Source organism: Acromyrmex echinatior, chromosome 17 (assembly GCF_024713525.1).
Source record: "Acromyrmex echinatior isolate Ae372 chromosome 17, ASM2471352v2, whole genome shotgun sequence".
In the NCBI taxonomy this organism is placed as follows: domain Eukaryota; kingdom Metazoa; phylum Arthropoda; class Insecta; order Hymenoptera; family Formicidae; genus Acromyrmex; species Acromyrmex echinatior.
In genome coordinates this window covers 6,579,244-6,605,316 of record NC_141868.1, presented here as the reverse complement: position 1 = coordinate 6,605,316, position 26,073 = coordinate 6,579,244, and the positions used below count along the sequence as shown (strand labels likewise).

At 29.9% G+C, this 26,073-nt stretch overlaps 1 protein-coding gene and 2 long non-coding RNA genes across 12 annotated transcripts in view; 1 reads left to right on the top strand and 2 right to left on the bottom strand.

The window, feature by feature from the left end:
• LOC105145304 (uncharacterized) overlaps positions 1 to 1,352 on the bottom strand; it is a 36,416-nt gene extending 35,064 nt beyond the window's left edge. The window contains exon 1 of one of the 2 annotated variants that reach the window (XM_087415191.1): positions 872 to 1,352. In XM_087415191.1, the coding sequence (XP_087271317.1) occupies positions 872 to 1,052 (181 nt within the window). In that variant the 5' untranslated portion in view covers positions 1,053 to 1,352. The remainder of the gene's footprint in view (positions 1 to 871) is intronic. The other variant, XM_087415193.1, reaches the window with a different exon arrangement.
• An 11,704-nt stretch (positions 1,353 to 13,056) lies between these two features.
• Positions 13,057 to 22,743, bottom strand: LOC105145305 (uncharacterized). Of its 6 annotated transcripts, none has more exons than XR_015548003.1 (7): positions 21,897 to 22,743; positions 20,235 to 20,919; positions 18,809 to 20,159; positions 18,577 to 18,744; positions 18,342 to 18,467; positions 17,038 to 18,272; positions 13,057 to 16,755 (listed from the first exon to the last, which is right to left on the bottom strand). It is a non-coding gene; the product is annotated as an uncharacterized LOC105145305 (long non-coding RNA). The 6 variants fall into 6 exon arrangements; XR_015548002.1 differs by having other exon boundaries at positions 13,073 to 13,232; positions 16,668 to 18,272; XR_015548005.1 differs by lacking the exon at positions 13,057 to 16,755 and having other exon boundaries at positions 17,352 to 18,272; positions 21,897 to 22,235; positions 22,347 to 22,743.
• Positions 21,312 to 24,689, top strand: LOC147906933 (uncharacterized). 4 transcript variants are annotated; one of them, XR_015547999.1, is made up of 5 exons: positions 21,312 to 21,778; positions 22,743 to 23,817; positions 23,904 to 24,045; positions 24,118 to 24,232; positions 24,317 to 24,689. It is a non-coding gene; the product is annotated as an uncharacterized LOC147906933 (long non-coding RNA). The 4 variants fall into 4 exon arrangements; XR_015547998.1 differs by lacking the exon at positions 21,312 to 21,778 and adding an exon at positions 22,279 to 22,419; XR_015547997.1 differs by lacking the exon at positions 21,312 to 21,778 and having other exon boundaries at positions 23,220 to 23,660; positions 23,744 to 23,817.
• The last annotated feature ends 1,384 nt before the right edge of the window (positions 24,690 to 26,073 follow it).

Below are 26,073 nucleotides of genomic sequence, written 5' to 3'. Positions count from 1 at the left end.
CGAATAATTTTCAAACAAAGATATTTTACAAAATATTTGGCGTTTATTTAAACTATAATATAAAATGATTAAAATAAATTATATGAAAATGCACGTTGATGTGTGATATTGTAAACGTCGATCTCATAACAATGGACAGCTAATACTGGCTTTGACTAGTGACCTAAAATTGATATAGTTTTCATCCAGCGAGAAGAGATATCTACTTTTCTTCTTGCTTATCTCTGTGAATATTTTGACGAATCTTGGAACCCTAACTAATTATGGCACGGGAGAACATGATAATATTGATGAGTACGAAGCAAACGTAAATAATAAAACAATTGTTTCGGTAAATAAAGAGAAAGTTATTCCTATTGTTTTTTTTAAAAAAAACGATAAAAAACCGTGTTTAATAATTCACAGAAACATTTTTTTCCATAATTGATGTGATCGCATAACGATTAACTTTGGATTCTTGCGATTTTTTCGGAGAATTTTGACGGTGGACCTTCGAGTTCCTCGAACCTCTTCCAGATTCTTCATGCGATTTATATGTTGTTTCATCCATAAGAAAATTATAATTTTCTGACTCATCTTTTTTGAATGGCCGCGTTGTTGTCGCGAGTTGTCACCGGAAGCAATTCCATGAGCAAAATTCAATGAGCGAGATCAGGCTGTGTTGCTTTTTTCTTTGATCGTTCGCTTCACTGGAAAAACTTCAGCTGCTGGCAACATGCACAACGGAAAATACAAATGGGGGTGTGCATAACTTAAGTCAAAAACATGGCTCGAATATCGATCGTCAGTTGTACAAAAGCAGTGCAAGGACCGTATTCTTGGCACTGAAAAAGAGATTACTTCCTGCCTCAGAAGAATCATGGAAGATTACCTCGACTATGCGTCAAAGTGTAGCGTCGTCCGAAAGTTCCATGATTACCCTTCAAGCTGTCGTTACTGTTGGAACTATAGATACTTTCAGATCTCCGGATAGACTTCTTCGTGGGATCCAATAAACGATCCAGCATCTGACGAATCGTGCTGTGTTTGCGATTGAACGGATTGGTGTACATGGCTGATCTTCCTCTCGAGTTCTTCAAGCGCAGAATACGTCTTCACCGCGAACTCGTATTGTTTTCTTTTTTTTTTTTGTACTCAAAATGATCCGCTCTATAACTGGTAAACTCCAACGATCGTCGTCCGTTAGCACTTGCACAACTGGCACTTGTTATGTGACGAATCGTCGCCGAGATTGTAGCGAGACCAGAGAGATAAGACGGTCGTCGCCGACTGAAACTTTAATTCAGAGCTCAAGTGAATTAACTGTTGCACGCTCTGCGAGTGAATGCGCGGAGTGTCAACCAATCGGCTTTATATAGCTCTGCTGCCCGATGGCCTTCGAACGAGCTTGACTGACCAACGTCATTCTTTATACGAATTATTCGAATGCGCAGGTTACTCGTGCCGACGATCCTGCTACAGTTGCATTTATGAGTGCGTGAGAATATGTAGAGACAAAGGATTAATTAAAAGTTTCCACGTGTTATAAACACATTCACGTCATCCTCATGTAGTAAAAAGTCACGGACTTCTCTAATCGAGTAAAGGCAACGCACTCAACGAATTGATAATGCGTAAAAAATTATGATTATATACTGGACCATAATTTCACGTTATCAATGATGTCGATATTTTATTTAAGTAAAAAAATCATCATAAAAAACTGGAACTCTTAAAATTTGAAATTTGCTCTGATTTCAGTTTGATTTTTCAAGCAAATCAGGTTAGTTTAGATTAATAATTTAGAAAAATTGGATAATTGGGTTTTCACATAAAAAGATGTATAAATAAGATAACCCTGAATTTTTAATCATAACGTATTATATTAAAGGTGATGTATCTTCAGCACAATATGACTTGCAATTTCGAGAAAAAATTAAATAATCACGTCATAAAAATAAGCAATATAATTTTAGCTCTAATAAATATTAATAGCTCTAATAAATAAATCTATTCAATAAAATAAGAATATGTTTTCTCTTTCTTATTTTGACGAAGAGTAAAATTTTGTGCCATGTCATATAGTGATAAAAATCGATGATTAATTATTCATACATACAGGAAACTACCAAAATTTATACATGAAGACGCAGAGTTTCTAGTTTCTGACATCCAGTTAAATATTGATGGAAAAATCCTTATTCAGTAGAGTCATTTGATTACATATTTGCGATGTCTAGACTTATTTGTTTTACTTGTGCCATTCTTACGTACATTTATACTTATAAATGATATATATGGAAGCGTAATAATAAAGAAAAGTAAACGAAAATATTGTTTTGAAAAATATGAATATTCTTATTTTTTTATCTATTTAACATAAATACATTAAAATTGATGACAAAAAAGAGGTGAAGTTGTTATTAAATATTTTGTTAGATTAAATAAAAATTTTAGAAATTTGTAACTTCTTTAAGATAAACTATTATTTTTCAGTTACGTATCGCTTTTATTTATGTGCTCTTAATTTAGTAATAATTAAAACGAATTCAGTCCTAATTATTAAATAGATAAATTAAACTAATTGTAAGCTAAACGAAAAAATAAAAACAACATTTTATTTTAGTCTATTTTTATTTTAATTCCACATACAAAATGTATGTATCCAGATAGACTTGTATGATGATCACGACATGTACAAATTAATTTACTGAAAATTTAGAACAATTTTATGATCATTTATGACATTTATAAAAGCAAAAATGTTTATATTAACTTTTTTTAGTATTGCATTTTCTTATTGGAAACTATTTTTACCAACATGAGAAAATGCAGTATTAAAAAATTTTGAACAAAAATCTAAAAAAAAATTCTCAAAATTCTATAAGAAAAAACTGAACAATTTTTATCTCTTGCTATTTTTTCGTAAAGTTAATAGTACTTGAGTAAAAAATTATTGAAAATCAATATTATTATTCGGCGATTTTTAATAATTAATGTCTTGTCAACTATTATGAAAATTATAAAATGATAGAGGACTTTTCATCTCACAGTTTAATCTACCTATCCACGAGCATTGTCAAGAAAGTTATCAGACACCCTATATATAAACACATACATATTACATACATGATCGGTACGAATGACAAAATAAAATCCAATATATGTCAAATTAAAAAAAGTGTTCAGACAAGCGTGCGATTAACTCAAAGTTAGCGTAGGAAGGCTACCATCCCAAAGATCTTAGATTCAAATCCCGTATACTTCATGCATTTCCAAGAATATTTATAATGTATTATTTGCGTTATATAAGTATAAGAATTTGTATGTACATAAAAATAATTAATAAACTCTCTCTCTCTCTTGATAAATATATTTTGAAAATAAAAAAACTATTTAAATTATAATTAAATTTTTTTCATTAAAATATTCCCAGTAGACAAATATACATATACTTTACAGCAACTTCACGTTTATCTTAGAATCATTCAATGCTTCATAGATGAGCCAATTGTGATTCGAAATATTACAGCAACATTTAATAAATCAGTAAACAAAATATCATGATGCAAATATTATGTAAATATGAGATACTAAGAATCAGATTTTTGTTTTTCATATTTACATTTTTGCGTCATGGTATTTCGTTTTCTAATTTACTAAATACGACTACAATATTTGGAATCACTCATCTATTACGCACTTGATGATCGAATACAACGTAAAGTTGCAGTAAAATTTATGTACATCTGTCTATCTGGACATATATAAATTTACTCTCGGTTTTTTAATGTTTACTACATATATAAAAAAAGGGACTGATATGTACTATAAAGTGATCCCACGTTTCTTAGCCGTCTATTCTTCTCATAAAATCAATAGGCTCGAGAAGAATCGAATAGAGAAACGAAATACAAAGATGAATCTGTTCAATAATAAAAGAGAAATGGGCCTACCAGTTATACCTGCGTTTCTACATTAGTTCAAAATTAACTTTGTGTGATGTGCACGTATCACGCAACGAAAGAGATAAAATAAAATATACTCTTTTCTAAAATATTGTATATATCTTTGGATAGAAGTGTCCGTTTTCTATTGTGCGAAATGGAGGAGATTCTTAAAGTACAATATTATATTGTACACAAATATTGCTTAAGTAATGTTTGATAAGAAAATACTATATAGATCAACAATATAATCAACAAAAATAATTTTCTTGTCGAGAAGTAGAATTTCAAATAGGGTAAAAGTTACATTTCCCTTAGTTTCTCATATAATTTCAAGTGCAGATCTTTATGTTGTTCTCTAACGAAATATGCAAAAATTAGCTGCTAATATCTGCTAATCTTGTTGCATGGCTATTTTTACTGCTATCTAAAAACATATATGTACAAATTTTTAGACAAATATTATTAATATTAATAAGTTTGTCCACTATATTGTATCCGCCATTTTGTTTTCTGTAATTTCGATGCTGGATTTGTAAGCGATCACGAAAATCCATGTATGCTAATTTTCGGATCGGATTAATTTTGAGATTTTAGCCAGTTTTTCGGGATTATTGATCACTGCGGATTGGCAGATCGTTATCAACGTATAGTTATCGTTATATCGTGATCAATTACTAAAGCATCAGATCAAAAATTTCATTTACGCGTTGATGCAATGAGAGCTTATGCAGCTTACTTCGATGGGAAGTGAGATACTTTTAAAATATTCTAGATATTCTTAGATAAAGGATTAGCAGGTCGTTATCGACATTGTTACCGCCGTATCATGATCCATTACTAAGGCATTATAGACCAAGAATTAATTATGCGCATTACATTATGCAATTAATTATTCATTTCTCACACTCATGAGTGAAGAACACCATATAGTAAGATGTTCATTAGCATAAAATCATTAATAGTTTTCTAAACGCTATTAATGGTTTAATGCTTGAAAATATTGCTTTGTAGCAATAATATTAAATTGTTTGTCAATTAATTTGATATTACTACTTCGACTTCGAAAGGACTATATTTCAAATAATCGACGCACAGTTAGCTTGAACAAGAAATTGTAAATTCACAAGAAATATTATTAGGCGAAGAACCGCTTTGACTGAATATAGCATTTTTCACTTATATGTTTAATCTTATCAGTCGATTTTTATTTAATATTGTTAATCATTTTTCTGATGAAAATAATCAAAATGAATTCGTGAGAAATGAACGAGAAAGCTCTGTTGTACTCTATACTTCTTATACGTAAAATATTACTACAGGATTTTTTCGTTCATTTCTCGCGATAATATATGTTCGAGCAGTACATATATTATATTATTGAATATTTAAAAGCATGTATTTAATATTCAAATTATACTTAAGAAATAATAACTGTATAATATAATTAATAAAATATGTCTCTGCAAAGAGATATTTTTTATTATGTAATTTTCGTATTACATTAAAGTTAATCAAAACTGACGGATTAGCCTGTCCTACTTTATATACATGTCACAAAATAACCATAGAGCTAACAGAAGAATAATAAACTGGAGGGAAAAGAATGAAAAAGAAAAGACTATTTACTGCGTAGAAATAATACTAAGAACGTACAAAAAATACTTATGTCATGAGGCGTGCTAGATGTTTACTGTGATATATGGTAATTAGAGACTTGATTAAATCAATTAGCGTATCGTTTTCGTAAATTAGCGCAGTAACGTCATCGATAAAACAGACAGGTAAACTTTGATTTATTGTGACTTGAATGTAACTACAAATACATAATACGCGTGTATACATTTTTAAAAATATCGGTGTAAATTTAACATCACGCGATGTCTTTATAATTGCTATGTCGCTGTTAATATTATTAGCAATATATGGATTCAAAATTATGATTTTTAAATACACACTATGATGGTGTTGATACAAGCATTATGTAAATCCATATCATATTGATATTAAGGGGAGATTCTAATGTGATAGGTCAAATAAATTATTTTTTTTTATTTGAAAGAATAACATTTAAAAAATATGTTCCTAAAATTTTAAAATCGAAATCGTAAAATTAACGAAGTCACGGCCCATTTAGTAAAATGCGACAAAATTCGAATTTGCAAACGGACGACTCCAAGCGATCAACAACCGCTTTTATCGGAGTTGATATATCGTTGATATATCGACTTTAGCAGCCTCCGAAATATATTTAAATAAATATATATATATATATTTATATAGATATTAGAATATATACAAGAAAGTCTGATCGTACAGAAATGAAGGAAACTAAAACATAATATCACGTATGCAATACGCAGTTTGTATAATGTTTTATTGTTATCAGAAATTTTCCTAGCACTTCTCGGCATTATAAATATTATTTCTCTCTTCCATATGTATCAAAAAACACAAGAGAATTCGTTTTTTCTGGTCGGGGTGAATTTTGGCCATTTTTAGACACCCTCCTTTTATGGTAAACTTTAAACGCGTTTTTCTCAAAATCACATTTTTCGAACTGACATACACGATAATTTGAGAATTAATTGATTAATCATTTTTGATAAAATTCATTTGATTTATCATTCTGTTCAGGTACTAAATCTAATATTTAAATTTATTGTTTATTTATAATCTATTTATAAGCAATATAAAATTAATTTTTTATTAAAAAAATAACTTTTTCAATTTCTCATATTCCGCCTTCAAAATAGATTTATCAATATAAATCATTTAACTTCAAAGAAAATGTTTGGTTTTTGATTTTCAAATAACTGTAACAAAGATGCTATATTGCATGTTAACACAGTCTGTACCGCCGTACGTGACATTACTTATACAATATTTTATATATACTATATATATATATATATATATATATATATATATATTCAATACATAACAAAGAAAACTAAAAAAAAACTAAAATTTTTTACTAGTCTAAGGATGTTTCTTTATATCCCAAAAAAGTTTATTCCAATATCATTAATACTTTTCTTAAAAAAAAAAATTAAAAAGTATCATCTATTTTTTAGGTTGCCAAACTAGAATTTTTTCTTGATATTAATCAACACAGTAGTTAAGTAGACATCACGGTAGTATTAAATGCACACCGAAATTTTTTATGTATTTTGTGTATTTGCGATGTAACAAAAATTTCTAAACTCTTTCCCATTACAGGTTTTCAAAGAAAATTATTATGATGCAAATTTTAATGTGTATTAAGAATAATTTTCTATTTGCGTCATACACTTTTTTGCAGGTAAATCGTATAACTCATAAAAAATTTTAACGGATGTTATCAACTTCCAAGGTACAAAGATTACACTACTTATTTCTAAAATAGATGATACTTATTAATTTTTTTTTTTTAAGAAAAGTATTAATGATATTGATATAATAAATTTTTTTGAGATATAAAGAAACATCCTTAGACTACCAAAAATTTTAGTTTTTTTTTTTAGTTTTCTTTGTTATGTATTGAATATATATATATATATATATATATATATATATACACATATATATAGTTTTCTTTGTTAAACAGGGACAGAAACTTTTGACTTTTGGTTGTGTGAGTCATTCAAACAGGAAGGAGAGGGGAAAGAGGATTTTTCAAAATAATATAAATATTTTTAAAATCAATAATTTAGACTCTTAATTAATAAATCTCTCTTAATTAATAAATTAAGATAAAAATGGGCACATGAGAGTCACGAGCAGTTGGTGTATAAATGATCAACAATATTACAAGTTATTAATTTAAATTATTAAATGTAGATAATTATTTTAATTTTTATTAATTTTATTTCATAAATTCGCGACTACTCTTCATCACCAGTGAACATCATCAAATTTTGATGTTCAGAATATTTCTCAACTTTATTTTGACAGCTCGAACACATCACTAGCAAATGAATGTGTTTTTTTTTTACATTAAATGTATACTTAATCCTGTGGAACGCTAATCTTCCATTTTCCTTTTAATTTTAAATTATATGTTTGAACTTACTATTCCCGAATTGGAAAGACAAATATTTTATCTTTTGTTGTATGTGCGAAATGTATTTCTATATATACACCCTAGTCAAATATTATTTTTGATCAAATCACTCAAAATTTTTTCAAAATTTGTTAAATTAAGTATTTCTTTTCTCACACTGAAAGAAAAAATTAACTGCCGCAATAATTTAAACGGCAATATGGCATTTTTAACTGCAGTAGTTATATTTTATTATTATCTAAATTGTAGCAATCAACCTTTTCTTTCAGTGTAAATACCCTGATTTTCGGGTATGAAATTTAACAATTACAAGAGAATATTTAACTGCTACAAGAAATCTTCATACTCTCCAAGAAAATCTCTGCCTATGTTCTGAAGGCACGCAGTTTCAAAGATTCGAAACAGAGGGATTCATTCCTTGCGAAAATTTACTTTTAACAAAGTTAAAATTTTTAAAAGTAATTAAGAGTTTACTTAAAAAATATAAAATAAAAGAAAAGAAATAATCCGCTCGGTATTGTATACATAATAATTAAATGAGTGGATAAGTCAAAAAACGAGTAAAGGACAGATTTCAATTTAGAACATGTCTAACGTTTAAACATTGCGTTTTAATTTAAATTCGTCATCTGGCTGATGAAGACTTAATATAATCGGAAGCGTTCAATGGTTTTTATGACATCGAATAATTAGTTAATTGTGAATATTATAAATGTGAGATAATATACTAAATTATTAATTTAAATTGAAATCTTTCCTTTGTTCATTTTTTTACCTATCTACTCATTTAAATTGTTTTTACTTAAAAAATTTTTGAGGTAATTTAAAGTGTGTATTAAAATTTAGTACATTTTCAGTGTATTCTCTTGTGAACTGAAAATGTACTAAATTTTAATAAGTCTTTTATTTGAATATACATAATTGGTATAAATGTTTTAATTTAAATATAAAAAAAAACTAAATATTTATTAAATATATTATATATAAAGATGCATTTATTTGGTACAAGAACTATAATTAATTTGATCTAATTATTTCTTTAATTATAAATGTACTAAATAAATAAATATTTATTAAAACTTAGTACATTTTTCTCAGTATATTTCACAAACTGTTGCATATACTTTCCACGTACGATTCATGACTCTCAAATATTGTCATTAATAATATAATATATTAATCTTTGCAACATTATAACTACGTCACGTACATCGCGTGAGGCGTGACGATTTGTGCTATTAATAATAATCGATCCAGAGGCAAATCATGTTTGTTCATAGGAGAGTCGGCTTGTTTTCAGATGTAAAAGCATCGTACGATTGCGATAAAGGTTAACACTTAAGTGTTTTTTATCTATAACTATGTCTCATTGCATAACGATATGTATTCTCGAAACATTCTTCAAGGAATCACAATAATTGCTATACTTATGTTGACACTTGTCTATGTTGTCAGTTTTGTTGAAGATAGTTTTGAGTGAACATAACTAAATGCTTTATAAATCTTCACGCTTCTGAATTTGTCCATTTTCATGTTACTTCAAATAGGCTGTTGTAAAAACAGTAACTACATAGATAGAAAAATAGAAACTATATAGATTGAAAATGTTGCAATCAATATACTGAAAACGTAAGCAGTTTAAGTTATCGGAGAATGTTGCGAATAGCAGATTTAAATCTTATTGAGTTTGGCTATAATCACGGATTATTATTTGTGTATAGGTAAATGTATTGTTTCATTTTTTAAATATTTAATATAAATTGCGTGATCAAATGTGCGAAACTTTTATAGACCGGATGCATAGTTCTTAATCATATACTCAAGTAATAGCTTAAGACGCTAATATGGCTCTCTGGTTTGATTTATGACATCTTAAGTATTAGCTCAAGATTATTTCGAATAAATCATCGCTTGAACGATATTTATGGATTTCGTCCTTAATCTTAAAATGCATATGTCCCGGGAATATACTGCAAAGTTGTCAGAAAGAGCTTGTTTTTTTTCCTGTGTCTAATGACGTATAAAATTATATGTCGGACTATTGCAATGTCACGGTTATTAATGAAAAAACTCATAATTTCATCGACCGCTACACTAATTCGATTTCCTAGTTGTTATAAATTGCTTTTATTTCGTAACGCGCCTTTATTAGCCATCGAATTACGCGTGGATGTTAGAAACACGCATACGATTACGCGAGTAAATGCGGAACATCCGCATAGCGATAAAATTTATCGTTTGAACTTTAGCCCGGTGGTTGGCGCCGGAAACTGGCGCTAATCTTCAAGAAAGAGCGAGGCGGCAATCGAAAATATTCCAATCGATATAACGAAAATGAATACTATCGAAGTCCGTTCTTTTAATTAGAAATATATGTTTCCTTCAGGATATATTTCTAACTAAACAATTGCTCTCTAAATTTTTTTGGAGTGGAAATTTACTATAAAGAGAGAAGCCTCACTCATAAAAATTGAAAATTTCTGTCAACCTTTTTCAAGAGTGACAAAATTTTCACGTCTTAGAGTGATTTCCTAAAAAATTTAGAAAGTTTAAATAATTTAATATACTATTTTCGGGTTATGTTGGAATCAATCAAGTAATTAAAAGCTCTTTGTTAGTTAATAGTTTAATAATTTATTTTACCATAGCAGTTTTTACGCAGCGTTTTACTTCTATTGCGTCTCTTTATTGATTTGTTTCATTATTCCCGAGGTCAATCGCCTGCTCGTTACATACGCACGCACGCCGCACGCACGCACGCACAACAATTTTGTAACCATTTTATAATTGTCTGCTGAAATAAGACTATTTCTCTAATCTAAAACGATAATTCAATTAGCGCGAAGAAAACTTCCAAATCGCTTCCAAAATAAACGTTTTAAACGTAGCTATTATAAAAAAAATTCTCAAGATTTTATTTAATGAAGGAATAAGAAAAAAAAATAAGAAAAAACTGACTCAAACTCAAATCTGTTAAATCTGACTCCAAAATATTGTCATCGGGGAAATTTCCATGATTATTATCTTGTAGCAGCTTAAACTAAACCGTGTTTCTTATATGCGTAACAAAATATTCGGGAAAAAACTCCTGTGAATCTCCGTGAAGGAATCTCATTCGGAATCTCCAAACTTATGTCGCGGAAAGATTATGCATACTTAAGAAGAAAAAAGACTGCGCAGTCTATATATATATCTCACAAAAAAGAGAATCCGGTTTTGATCGAACATTAAGGTACGTAAAAGTGTTAATGAATAAAAAACAGATTTTTAAAACGGTCTCCCTATCTTTAGCATATCAAGTCAAAAAAGGCAACGGAATAGTGAGATGAATTTTTACATATAGAAATTAGACTGTGACTTTAACTTTGAAATTTTTATAGGATGAAAAGAGACCTGTACAATTTCTTCGATCGAAATGATAAATATTCTTATCTGTTTCTCATCAAATACTTAAACTAAAAAGCAGAAAAAAATAAAAATTATCAGTATCTATATATCATGTTACAAAAATAAATTCTAAAATTGATAATCGTTGTTATAAGAAAATATTCGTGAAAAATCCGTGATATATATTTTTTTAAAGTGCGTTAATGATATTTGTATATTGTAAATTGAACGCCAGTAAATTCGTCTTGTTCGCTCGATATACTCGATTAAATTATTATCTCGTACAAGATACGGGCGGTAACTTTATCGTAATTATGATTAATTAACCTGTTGCTTCGTTGAAATCAAACACAGGCGATCCAATTCCAACGCCCACGGTAATTAAAATTATCGTGTTACTAATGATAGATTTGTTTTTACTAAAAGCAATACACAGATTATATGTTTTTCACAGGTTATATGTTTGCCACAGGAACAATTACGAGACATAATCTGCGTGTATTGCTTTTAGTAACAATCGCAATAATGAGTATTCGATGTAAAGTTATGTTATTGTGATAATTGATGGAAATTGTCTTTGAGAATTTGGAGAATGACAATATATTGGTTAAGTTAGCGTTCTCTATTTGTAAATATAATTTTGATATTTTAAAAAATAGATTTATGTACTGATTATAAATTTTTTACAATTAAATTAAAATATATAATTTTAACGAATTTTATAATTATCCAAATAATATCTAAATATAAAAATATAAAACACAGTAATCTTGAATCGCTAATATTCATACATGTAGTTTACTTTTCCGACATAATCTACTTTAGAATAGATTTTTAATACAAATATTTCTTTTATATGAAACTGGATCACCGATCTAATGAATAACACATATGCTCTGTATAGAATGTAGTTAATATCTTGAATAATATATGTTAACGACATTTCTCTAGATTTATTTTGATACCCTTTTTTCAAAATGATATAAATGCTTACGTCGATTCATTTCCAGATCATGGTCACCGTGTGCTCGCGAATTCAAAAATCCGTGGCGCCATTTTGCCCTGCACGCAAAATGCTCAAGAAACTAGAAGCGCGTTTAAAAACAGATTAATATCTTGCCGTGCGATGTCTTTGTCAGATGAGAATTGATAATTTGTCGACTATTGAATTCTGCGATTAGAGAGTAATAATCTCTCATACGTATTATAAATCGTCAAAATTTTGTTTTTATTCTTTGATCACAACTTAAAAAGTTTTTTACTCTTTGAAAATTTTTAAAATGTAAAATATTAAATAATTTTGTTATTATCCGAAAAACATTATTATGCAACTATCTTGTTATTTAATATCCCAATGGGATATAACTTGATAATTAACTTTTTCTTTAATGTGACACAGATAATCATAATTTAATTAACATGGCTTCTTGCACTTAGTGATGTAAACATTCTTGCCTGTCAATTTTATTGCAAACATTAAATTTACGTTTACATATAACATAGGATAAAAATTAAAATTTTTGAAAGTTGTTTTAAAAATTTATATTAAAAAAAAATAATCTTAAATTTGCTTTATCACATATAATTCTTTTACAATGATATTATGATGTTTTTATATTATACTATTTATAATTGAAAAAATTAGTAATAAAAAATTAATTCATAGGATCTATTTTACATTTATTTACAATTTACATACATGTATTTATTTAAATATATTAAATATATCTGTTTTAAATATATTTATTCACAAAAATTATATATAACTCAATTACATTTATTTTATGTGAAAAGCTTAATAGTTCTTTCTTCTTTTGCATTTGTAACTTTCCTTCTCTGCCTCGCTTTTCGTCGTTTTACGGCGCAGCATTCAACTATAATTTCATGAAAAAGTATATAAATTTTGTCACATATACAGTGTTAAATTCACATCCATATTTTGTAAAGCATAAGAAAATGTGTAAAATAACTATATACTGCAATATTTTTATTGTGTTTTTGAATCTATCACTTAAAAATATAAGTTAGTAGTACAATGTTATGACCCTATTTTATTCTCTCTCTCTCTCTCTCTCTCTCTCTCTCTCTCTCAATCTCTCTCTCTCTCTCTCTCTTTCTCTCTCACATCACTCGAAAGTAATAATCTGCAAGATCCACATCAGTTTGTATATAGAAAAGGTCATTTCACTCAATTGGCAACACTTATTTTCCTGGATGATGTCAGACGTGCAGCCGACTCCAGAAATTTAACTGTATCAGTTTTTTTTAACTTTACAAAAGCGTTTCATAATGTCGATCATCGCATTTTGATTGAAAAATTCAAAGATCTGAAATTCTCATGTTCAGCTCTGAGTTAGATTTGTGGTTACTTGAATAGACAGAGACAGGCTGTCAAGGATCCGGTTACTGGTGACATTTGAAATGACATCATCTGAAATTACTATAACAAGGAGTATTCCTCAGGGCTCTGTGTTATTTGTATTGTATCTAAATGACTTTAGTTATTTACAATTAAAGTAAATATTCTTTCTACGCTGATGACCTGCTTATCTATACACGAGCCTAAAAATTTGTTTCCTATTATAAGCTGTGAAAATGAATATATGAATAGAATTCTGGACTGGACCACGAAAATCAATTTGACAATAAATACAAAAAAGACTACAGCTATGATTTTGAGTACTGCAAGATACATCAACAATATCTCGTACGTCGAACTTCCGCATATTATAGTTGGGGACGCGCATACAGTAATTCTGTTAAGTATCTTGGTCTAGCAATTTCTGGAACACTTTCGTGGAATTTGCAAGTAATTGGAATGACGTCTAGAGTGAATATGTCTCTTTATCAACTAAAGATTTATAAACAGCTTATTCCAAGATCCCTTCGTATTAGGCTAATATCTACTCTTATTTTTCCTATCTTCGATTATTGCTGTACTGTTATGATCGATATTACTGGCGAGATCTTAAACTTCAGAGGGCTCTTAATTCGTATGTAAGATACGTGTTCCCGGTTAAATGGATGAGCATGTTTCTCCTTATTTTAATGATTTTAGATGGCTCAAAGTAAAGGCGGTCGTATTTCGTGAGATGCCTGGTGTTCGTTACTTTCATTAAGCTTTCCCAAAGCTATATATCAAAGCTTTGAATTTAAGAAGAATATATCAATGTGTCGTACGAGAACTCCTAATGATTATTTGTCATTACCGCCATACGCACAAAATTTTTCAAGCAGTCTTTTAGCAGCTTTGTGCTGCAGTCTGTGCTGCTGAGTTTTGGAATAGTAGCCCATGGGATATTCATAATGCTGCTTCTTTGAATGATTTTAAATGCAAGTTGTATAATTATTTGTTAAAAGTTAATGTATGATTTGTACTGTATATCGTGTACTGATCGTGTACTGTATAAACATTTGTTAGAGTAAGTGTATAATTTTGTATTTATGATTTAATATATTTGTATGTTATATATTGGGTCATCTAAAAACCGCGGATACTTTTTAGATGACCCAATATATATTTTTGCGTTAATTTTAATTTCATTTTTTTTTTATTTTTAGTTTTCTTTTATTTTTACTGTTATCAATGTATGGTTCTACTGTTTATTATTGTTCATAAATGTATGGTCTTAGCATTTGAGAGGACTTAATTCTAAAACGCAAAAAAAATAAATGATATCTCTCTTTCTCTCTCTCTTTCTCTCTCTCTCTCTCTCTCTCTCTCTCTCTCTCTCTCTCTCTCTCTCTCTCTTTCTTCATATTTTTGCTCCTATATTAAGCTCCTAGTAAAAAAAAGAATGGAATAAACGAAACGACGTATTTAAAATAAAGTCAACAAAAAAATTAATTTATCTCGCAAATATTCTTACGGTTCGAAAATAGCTGATTGCTTACGTATGTAAAAATTGTAAAAAAATAATAGAATAAATGAAATGACGTTAGAAAGAAAAATGTTGTATTTCGAACTGTAATTATAGAAAAAGTTTATTTGTTGAAGCCACTTACGCAGAGTTTACGTTTAATATACTTCCATGTCAGTAGTTTCAACAAACTTTTTCTGTATTCTATAACAATTTGGAATACAACTTTCTCTTTCCAATGTCATTTTGTTTATTCTATTATTTTTTTACTATTTTTACGAACGTAAGCAATCAGCTTGCGAACCGTAACTATTTGCGAAATTAATTATTTTTTTATTAACGTTTTCTTAAATGCGTTGGAAATACTTATGTTTCTCATCGAAAATCTTTTGTGGAGTAGAATCTAACAGCACTTTACAACTTCAATAATCGCGCGAGCGCGGATAGGCATAATTTACGTTTCTACGATTGCTGACGCACGTGTGACTTGGAACATCTTTTATCTCTCTCTTTCTCTCAAATACACACATTCAGCACACACACATACAGACACTCTGGTAGGTCAGGAATCTATGATATACATTCATATCATGACTGGCCTTGAATTTTGATTTAACTTTCTAGCAACACACGTGTCAATCCTCTTGTAAACTCGATGAACAGACATCACGTGAAATGTTATTTGCAATTTTTGTACTTGTGAAATAATTGAATAAAAATATATAAGTAATGATATTGAAGTAATTAATAAATAGAGAATAACTTTTGGCTCGAATATACACAACATACTAAGATACATAATATTAAATTCTTGTTAAGAATCTTAAAATGAGAAAGCAAAAAAATTCTTATAAGTATAAGAAAACTGAAAAGGCTTTTTTTCTTGTAAGAGACTGAAAGTGAAATTATTTCTTATTAATAATTCACTTTTATAAATATACACGGGATTTGTACGGGATTGTAATCAATGCTCGATAATATTGAATTTCTTATTAAACGATTTTATTTATTATTAGCTATCATTCGCGATATTTATAATGCAAATGTAAAACACATGGATTGTTTTTCTTAAAGTAAGTGACATTTCCTTTTCTTTATCTTGTTTAATAAAACAAATTTATGCGAAAATTAATTATTTTTTTATTTATTAATTATTTTTGTGACGTCAGTCAAGTCAACGCCCACATGCAATCGATACCAAAAAATAATATAACATGTATGTTATAAGTTTGTGATTAATAATTTAATTGTTACGTAACATATGTTATATTATATTTGTATTATTGAGTGAAATTATAACTAGTGTTCTCGACTGCAGTGAGTTTGAATTAATTCAAAGCCTCGATTAATGACGTCATATGTTTTTACTTTAATTTCTATTAGACGCATTAGTGACATTTCCAAGTTAATCAATCTCGATCAACTCAAACTTACTGACCTCAAGCTTACCTTTAGCCGTGATTTCAAGCTGTTTTCAGCATTGCGATTGCGAAATCAATCTTTTCCTCGTATCTCTTCAATATTTATTTTTTATAATCTTGAAAGTTATTTAGAACAATTGCCGATTAATTTATAATATACAGTATTTTGGATCTTATGATATATAAGATAAAATTATTTCGCTATTTAACATACAAAAAATATAATTAAATACAATGAATCATACAGCTCTAGAAATTTTACAGTAAGTAATTTTGTTAGTTGAATTAATCGTCGACTGATCAGAGTTTGGTCGAAGTTTCCTCGAGTTTTTTTCAGCGCTTTTAGTGTCGCGCGATCTTTACAATGAAGATTAAAAAATGTCGGAAGATTTACTCACCATATCGCCTTTAATCGGAATTGACAAACAGCCGAGAACATTTGTGTTCTCAGACAATCATCATCCGTTATTTTAAGGATTTTGCGGACCCCAAGACGGACGCTGAATGAACATATTCGGCATGATCTCGTCATTATTCCATTGCGATTTTCAAGATATTTCGCGAGACTATTTTCTTGAGATATCGCAAGGTTTCCCTCAGATAAAGACAAATATGTGATTCGTTCTTTTATCCATCACGAAAGATTGAAATTTTCCATTTCTGTGGTATTCAAACTGAAGAACCAAAATCATCCCAGAGAAGAAATAAAAGCTTCTTTATTGAAACTGAGCTTCTTTATTGCAAAAAAGTTGTGTAAAATTAAGCTTTCAATACAATAATAATATATATTGTTACCCTTGCATACCCTAAATAAAACAAAAACGAACGAAAAAAACTAACTTTTATAAGTTAACAAGAATATTGACTACATGTTACAAGGCGCTTATTTGCTAAAACTCTATAAGCATCGATCGTTACGATTAGCTATATTGCAACGTGAAACGGGATGCTCTCCGAGTAAGGCAAATGTCCCAATGAACTAATAAGAATCCAGTAAGAAATATTTTGAAACATTTTAGTAACTTGAAATGATTCGATTTAATCGAATGTTTGACCAAAGTAACAAAATATCTCTCCCTGTTCAATTTATGAAACAGTGGTTTCTTTTTGTTTCTCTCATAGAAATTTTCAAAATAAAATTGGCCTTTGAATCTTGCCTCATTCACAGTTCTGTCCTATATCATATTCCAAGTCTCTTGTCTAAAATTTCTCAGTGGAACCTCGACACTAAGATCAGATTCTTCTTCTGTCGCTTCTTTTGCAAGTCAATCTGTCATTTTATTATGAATATATTCTTTTATTATGAATCATGAACACATATATGAAGTTTTCTTTTTCATATATGTGTCAAATCTTTAACAAGTCTAAAATGATGCTCTTTAATTTCTACAATATATCTATTATGAATCTATACGATTATTCGCAATCGCAAATAAGACAATCATAAAGTCCGATAATATATTGCACGAAGCTATAAGGAAATCATTCCGAAATGCTCTTCTTCTTCATCCGCCGTTTTACCGAAATTGATGGCAAAGAAACTGTCAGCGGCTCGTGTAATGCCTCGCTTATTTGCGCAAAGATAATATCCTTGTTCAAGTTTCTGCTTACTCTTTCCGTTTCTTGCTATTTCCTAAAAATAATAGGTTATACATATTGATGTGTGTGTGTGTGTGTGTGTGTATACATGTTTAATTCATACATATTAAAATGATGGGCGTAAAATCCAACATAGTAAAAATCATCTAGTCAAGATTCTTCTTCTTTTTTTTCTTCGTTTTTCTTATCATTGTTACAGACTAACGTGTTCGATATAGTTCTGAAATAACTGTAATAATTATTAATTTGTTACTTTTATAATGAAGAATAGAAAATACTTTTGCAATGCTTTTAACATATTTTCTGGAAATTAAAACACGTTTTTTGCTTGTACTTACTCTCTTGTTAATAATGTGTCACGTAAAGTTTAGTGACTTATAAAAACGCCATTTATTCTTCTTTGACTGACATTCCATCTTGGCAGTTTCTCCGCTGAAACAATCTGCATAAAGTGGAGATCACAGAGATTCTACCATTTTCTTTTGCATCCTTCAATAGAATATTCGCTTGAAAGGAAATGTTTTTTTTTAATTTTTATAATTTGAATAATTGTAAATGTTGTATACTTACAAATATGTTTGTATACTCATATAATGTTGTATACTCGAGCTACGTCCGCGTACTATGTGGGAAAATTGGGAGCTTTGACTATACATATGTAGTACGAATGATGGGAGTTTGAAGGAAATGGCCTAGAAGTAATCTGAGACAGTAAGAGAATTATACAGAAATTTTCTTGCTATTATATGACAATTTTTTTTATATTTATTTTATTTATATTCTCTTTTTACTGATCTAAATCTCATCTAGGCTTCCAGTTTCCATTTCTTCTTCTTCTGGTTCATTAATTCCGGATTAGATTCCAGAAATAATGCAAACTATAGTTCTTTAATGAGAACAAATCGCGAGAGCCACAGCAAATTTTTTTCGAAGCTGGAAAAATTAATCTTGGAAGTATACAGGGTGTCCGATTGTGAGTTGATAATTGTTGTTCTGACAGAGTTCGTGGATATGTAAAGCGGATTAAACTGAGACAGAAAGTTTTTTACCATTTTGCTATTTTTGCAATAGTTAACAAGATATTAATTGCTAAAAATTGCCGAAAATTGGTCTTCAATAATTTTTTATTCAAATACAATTATCGGATACTCTGTATACCTTTCTCTATTGTACATATATATATATATATATATATATGTGTGTGTGTGTATATGAAAACTACGAATTTTTACATTTCAGATATCAAGATTTGTGCATATTATAACATGTCTGCTAGGTGTAATGCTCCCAGTTGCACCATTTTAAATAAAAAAGAATATTGTTGCACAACATTTACCCAAGATTCTAAATTGAGACAGAAAATAGAATTGAGACAGAAATAGAATGATGCTGCCGGAGTTTTTGATTGAAAACCTTTAAAATCAGCTGTACTGTGTGAGGTCAGGACCGATGCGTGTAGTAATGTTTTATAATATAACTCTTATGAACACCAATAAAAATAACATCAATGTTATAATTTCTCACTCAATATCAATACATTAAATTCAATATAATGCGAGTGTATATTACGTAATTGCGTGAAAAATTATAACATATTGATTACTAACAGTTGGTAGGACAGATATTTTTCTCTAACGTATATTATCTAATTTCTAATGAATGGAATTCCGAAATGAATAGAAATGAATCTAAAAAATAAGAGATAAATACATGTTAGAGAAAAATATCTGTTCTACAATATCTGTTCTTCAATTATCATTAACATAACATCAATACAATAAACTAAGCCTATCGAAGTGGACCTATTTGAGCACCTTTCTTAGCAGCCGCTAGAACCACTCGGCTGTTTGTGAGTTTTACGAAATTTCCTGAAAATTTCGGATAATAACTTCCATTTTTTATCTCTGTACAGTTATTTCTCCTAAGAATAAAAAAAAATCGTGATAAATATATTTGTAAGACATGCTCCTATACTTCAATTAAAAAAATGTTGTACCTTTTATATTGTCAGCTATTTTTTTTCACAGCTTCTCTTTAGTACGAGCACCTCTTTAGGAAATGTGCAATTTAAAATTTCAAAGAGAGTCATTTCCGCACTTCCGCTATGAGAAATTCCTTATTGCGTCCTTTTTTGCTAGCAGGTTTATCAGCCGATCACTATTGTTCAAACTGTCACTCTATGTTTCTTTCTATTAGCTCGGCTTCTTCCTGGTCAACTTGTTCTTGCTTGACTTTTTGCATACAGGGTGTCCCAGAATAACCAGCAAATATTTAATGCGCAGATAGAACGGACTAAACTGAGTCGAATGAATCGTTTACCATTTTGCAATTTTCCCAAGTTAACGAGATATTAATCTTTTAATATAGCCGAATACACACGTCCGTCCGGCCTACTATTGCCAAGTGTATGTCACTACATCTACCGATCGCTTGGCGTGCGGACCGCGGGGAACAGGAATGGCCAATTGGCCAGACAAGTGTGCCATTCGTGTTATAATGTTTTATGCGAGCATCGCCACCTCGCTTGCATTCGCACTAAGGGCTCGTAGCTTAGAAGCGACAATGACTCCGAACCAAGTGAATTCATCATTGGACAAGCCTTCAGTTAACCGATACAGATTTATTCATCAGATCTATCAATCTGTTTAACAGCTTTAGGCTTGATCAAGTTTTGCACTTTCCTGGAACCAATTTGTTATTTTTTTATTTAGTCACAATATATGTAAGACTACACTGGAAAAGACTAGATTTATTTATCTATACTAGATTTATTTAATCTTAATAAACGTATACTATGGTGGAAAGAATATTTTTTAACAAATATTTAGTTGTTGTAAAAGTATCCTTTTAACTATAAATATAACCATTTTTGTAGTTCAAGAGACATTCATTACACAACTATATATATATATTATATATATATATATATATGTATATATACAATATATTTGTTAATAGTTCAGAAAATATTTCTTTTGCCGTATCCAACTGTAAATTTATTAACATTAAATAAATGTTTTTAATCATGTTTTTATGTTTGAATTTTTTGTTATATAGGTCATCCAATAGAAAATTTATATTCATATTAAAAAAGTGTACATAAAACAAATTATGTACATTTAATAAATATACATAAATTTTTTTTACATATAAATAAGAAATTTTATCCTTGTACATATATTCAATACGTTATGACGTATGTATATATCGGCTCGAGATTCGATTGAGAAGGACGAGTTGGGAGGTGATCTAAAAGAGGAGGAAGAGGAAATCCTTCTTCGAGAGAAGGAGGGAGAGAGAATCATCCCTCGAGAGGAGGAAGGGAATAATTTAGGATTTCTCGGATGGCGGGATCGATGACAGGGGAAGAGGTGAGGTCTAAAGGTTGTGTCTGTTCTAATGTTGGTGAGTAAGAGACCTCGAGAGATTGATCGTCGATCGATTGTGACTTGGCCAAGGGGATTCCGCCTACTCCTCCGGACATAAGGAGTTCGTCCCCATTTTCTAATGGATGTACTAGTACGCACTACAATTCGAAGGGTAAAATATATGTATGTTCGTCGGAAACGCGTATAACTGTATATGTGTGTGTGTGTGTGTGTGTGTGTGTTTCCATGCGGGGAGACAAGGGGATGAACCGGAAGGAATGGTGACTTACTGGTTAGCTGGCTGTCCACGAGATCTCGGGTAGCTACCGGTTGGTATGTGAGGAGGTCCGTTGTCCACAGAGAGCGCCAGAAGAGCAGTCGCAGTGGCGTATGCCTGATAATCGCAGTGACGATTTGCCCACAATTTATCTTTTTTCTTCGCACTCGTATGAAACCGCGAACTGGCGTGATTATCGCGGGTTCTGATAAGATTTTCGCACTGCTCGCGACAATAGTTTAACTCGCGAACTTCACTGACGTGAACCGGTGATTTTGAGTTTTGTACTGACGCTCTGCGCTTCCGCGGGACCTCTATTTATACTCCGAAAAAAGGGCGCTGTGCTCTTTGTCTAGGATGCAAAAGTTACAATGTCACGCGAGATTTACGATTTTTATAATGTCCTATTGTTAATCTAAAGTGCATCGTTAGAGGAGTTTCGAGAAGAAAAGAAGTGATTTACGTTTTTCTTTAAAGAAGCAAGATTGCTCCATACGGATGACGAATTCTGTTATCCTCGCGGAAAATATGGCTAGGTAAACAGATGGTTACCGTGCACAATTAGTTTTGCGTGCAGGGCAACCATTGTCAGTCGCGATCTTAGATAACGCTACCGTGGGAAATTATCCCATGCGTTTTATTATTTTTTAAGCGCGACGTGACATCTATTTTCCTAAGATGAAATTGTTAGTCAGTCTGGGATGACAAAGCTTAGATTTTTATTATTGCGTGACTTCGATGCATTTATAATGTTTTTTGCAATCTTGTCTCTTTTCGCGCCTGCGTTAAGGTTATTATTCCTTCCGGGTTGATTGGCGTTTACGAGTTTTCGCGTAACTTGTCCGATCCCTCTTTTCAGTTCTGTCAGACCGTTATCAGAAGTCTGCGCTTGAGTCTCGCAGACACCAACCATAGTCGCGACATGGAACCGAAGAAAAGAATCGTGGCATCTGTAGGACGTAACAATATAACAGTATATAATTATGAGTTAACAAAATTTAAAATGAATTTTCTGAACAACTTAATATTATTTAACAGACAATTAATTGCGGAAACATATTATACAAGTGCAATAGAAAAAATAAAAAAATGTTATATGAGGCTTAGAAATGCTTTAAAAGTAGGATTCGGTAAAATAACTGATACGACTTATTTAAAATATAAAATAGGTTCCAAAAACTTATTTAAAATATTAAATAAGCAATAGGTCACAAGAAATTATTTGAAATATAAAATAAGAAATAGGGTCCGAAAATGTATTTATTTATTTAAAATATAGAATAATTTTTATTTAAAATATAAAAATAACTTATCTTTTATTTTAAATAGGTTTTTTATTTAATTGCTTTTTTATAGATCTCTGTACGATTTTTTTTACGAGTTATTTAACATTGAAACGAAATTCTTTTTATTCAATGTTGAATAACTCGGTAAAAAAAAAAATCGTATAGAAGTCTATGAAAAAGCAAATTGAAGGTAAAGATTCACACTTTCGATTGCTGTAAACCGCATTTTTGTGTGATCTTTATTTCACGCCATAGATATTTGTAAAATTTGTACAAAATTTTCACATTTGATGGGTATCCATTTGTGTCCGTATAGCTCCATAAAAGATCAGTCAGATTGAAATATCAATCACCGATTTCGAAAATAGAGATTTCAAACTTTAAAAGATTTTTTTAAACATCTCGTTACAATGATTTTTCGATGAATTATTTTGCTATTTGAATATATTAAAAATTTGTGAAAAAAACTTAGTGGCCAGGTTTTTTTGCATGTGAGTGAAAACATTGACATTTTGATAGCAATTACTATTTTACGACGATAGAATCAACTATAATATAATCTTTTTGAGTGCAGCTGTTGTCTTAGAGCTGATAAAATAATATCGTATGCTAAGTTGCATCGACGTGATGTATGCTCTATAAGCAATGGTAAAATATCATAATCATTTATTTTTATAAAAATATCTAATTGCTTTATTTATTAATACAAATTTATATTTGTTGTTTTTACTTAGAACATATGAGAGCATTGATCATATTCGCAGAATTATTGCCAGACAGTAATGCCTTACAAAGAAAAAGAGTCTGAAAAGGAAAAGGAAGAAAGAGAGTGAGAACTTATGATAAACGTTCATTTATGATAAATAATCGTTTGAAGTGAGTTCTAAATTAATTTTAGTTGAGAACACGCATAATTCTTCATCTCATTGTCTTGTATTTTATTTTTAGCAATATGAAGAAATACGAGATAATAAAATCGATGGAAGCAGAACAAAGAGGAGAAAATTTCTGTTCAAAATTCGCTACTAGTAATAATACTTGTTTCCTGCTTCAAACTGTTCCGGTATGTTTATATTTTATAACGAAATATGTATGCCCAACATTAATCTTATCGTTAAGATTATTAATTTTATAACTCTGTTTTCAGGAAGGAAGTGATATACAGCAATTTATAACATTTTTAACATTTTTTATATCCTCCGCACAAAACACGAATATTCAGTCATTCATCGTGCAGAACTAAAAAAAAAATAAACATTTTATTCAAAGGGACGGATGGCTTAGAGAAGTCTCGGATAAAGCCGATTCCACCATTCGACTTATTATTTGAACTAATTTTATGTACTCAACTTGTGTTATCCTGTATCTTTAAACTTTTTTAATTTTATTGATTTTAAAATTACAAACAAAATTAAGAGTCTAGTAACATCAATGGATGTTAACATTTTTTATTTTCCAATTAAATAATATGTTCATTATTTGAATACTTACATTGCTAATAAAGGAAGAAATATTTATCCTTATTTTGATTTTAATATAGGTATATCGGTTTTAATCCTCTTTCATTTCACTGATTCAGAAATTAACCGCAATTTAAGAATTTATTGATTCGTGCAGTGGCAAGACAAATGTCACTGATACATCAGTCAGTATTAACTAATTCGCAATGGTATACTTATAACTGTAACAATCAGTGATTATTAACTGCAAATCAGTGAGTTTTCACTGTTTCAAATTAAGAGTAATTACAATAATTTTTATGAGGAAAATAATAATATTTGAAACGGGAATTTCTTTTAAAACCATCATATGCAAACAAATCCTAATTTTACGGGTATCCAACCAAGTAGTTCTGTAGAAAGCAGATTTTTTTTAATGTCTGCTACACACTATGCCAACAAAATAACAACAGAATTAGATGTACATAATATTGTTTACAGACTGCAAGAAAAAACGTAACAAAATCTGCAAGTGTCAGATAATGTTGGCAGGATCTGTTCAGTTTCTGTTAACAATTTGCCTTCACACTATATCAACAGGATGAGATGTTAACAGAACACAAGCTTAATGCGGACGCAATTGATGACAGACTGTCGTTATTTTGTGCTCAAACCTGCTAATAGTCTGTTAGAAGACTGCAGACATATTGCTATCTGGATAAGTTTGAATAGAAAATTCGATGCGGAATTTCTCATAGAAATAGATAGATTCAGAGCTCCCTATTCGGCTTATTGTGAATTTCTCATAGAACTATGTTGAAAATGATTGGAACTTCTCATAGAACTTGGTAGTAATGCAACAAGTACAAACTTGTTCATCTGTATTGAAAATAAATTCTATCCGGTTTAATGCGGAACTGCTGTTTCAAATGCTGAGACATTCCTGAAAATCCATATGATTTTTTTTATGCGGTTTTATCTGGCTAATTCACTTTATTTTATAAAAATGATTGGTGCCGCTAGCGTACAATAGCTTTCGTCTATTACGCGAAAAAGGCCTCTATGACGTCTCTCAGGTTTCTCTTTGGCCAAGAATTTCGATAAGGCCCTGCTAGCAGGCGAGGGCGGCAATGAGCGAGGGTGGCAGCAGGTAATGCATATCAAATATATAGAAAATTTTGATTTCTTTAATTTCTGCTTTATAGAATAACAATAGATTTTCAACGTCATACTGAAAATAGTCATTGATTATCCGAATATGATTTAATTTAATTTAATTTAATTTAGTTTATTGCAAAGCGTCATCAAAATCCGGATAAATTGAACAATTTCTTTAAACAAAATGTTTTTAATGAAAAATTAAATATTACAAAAAATCCTTTTACATTGCACTTGGGGGATCCCTGTAGAGCACAATTATTCAATATACGTATCCCCCATTAGCTTGAATGACGGCCTCTCGGTC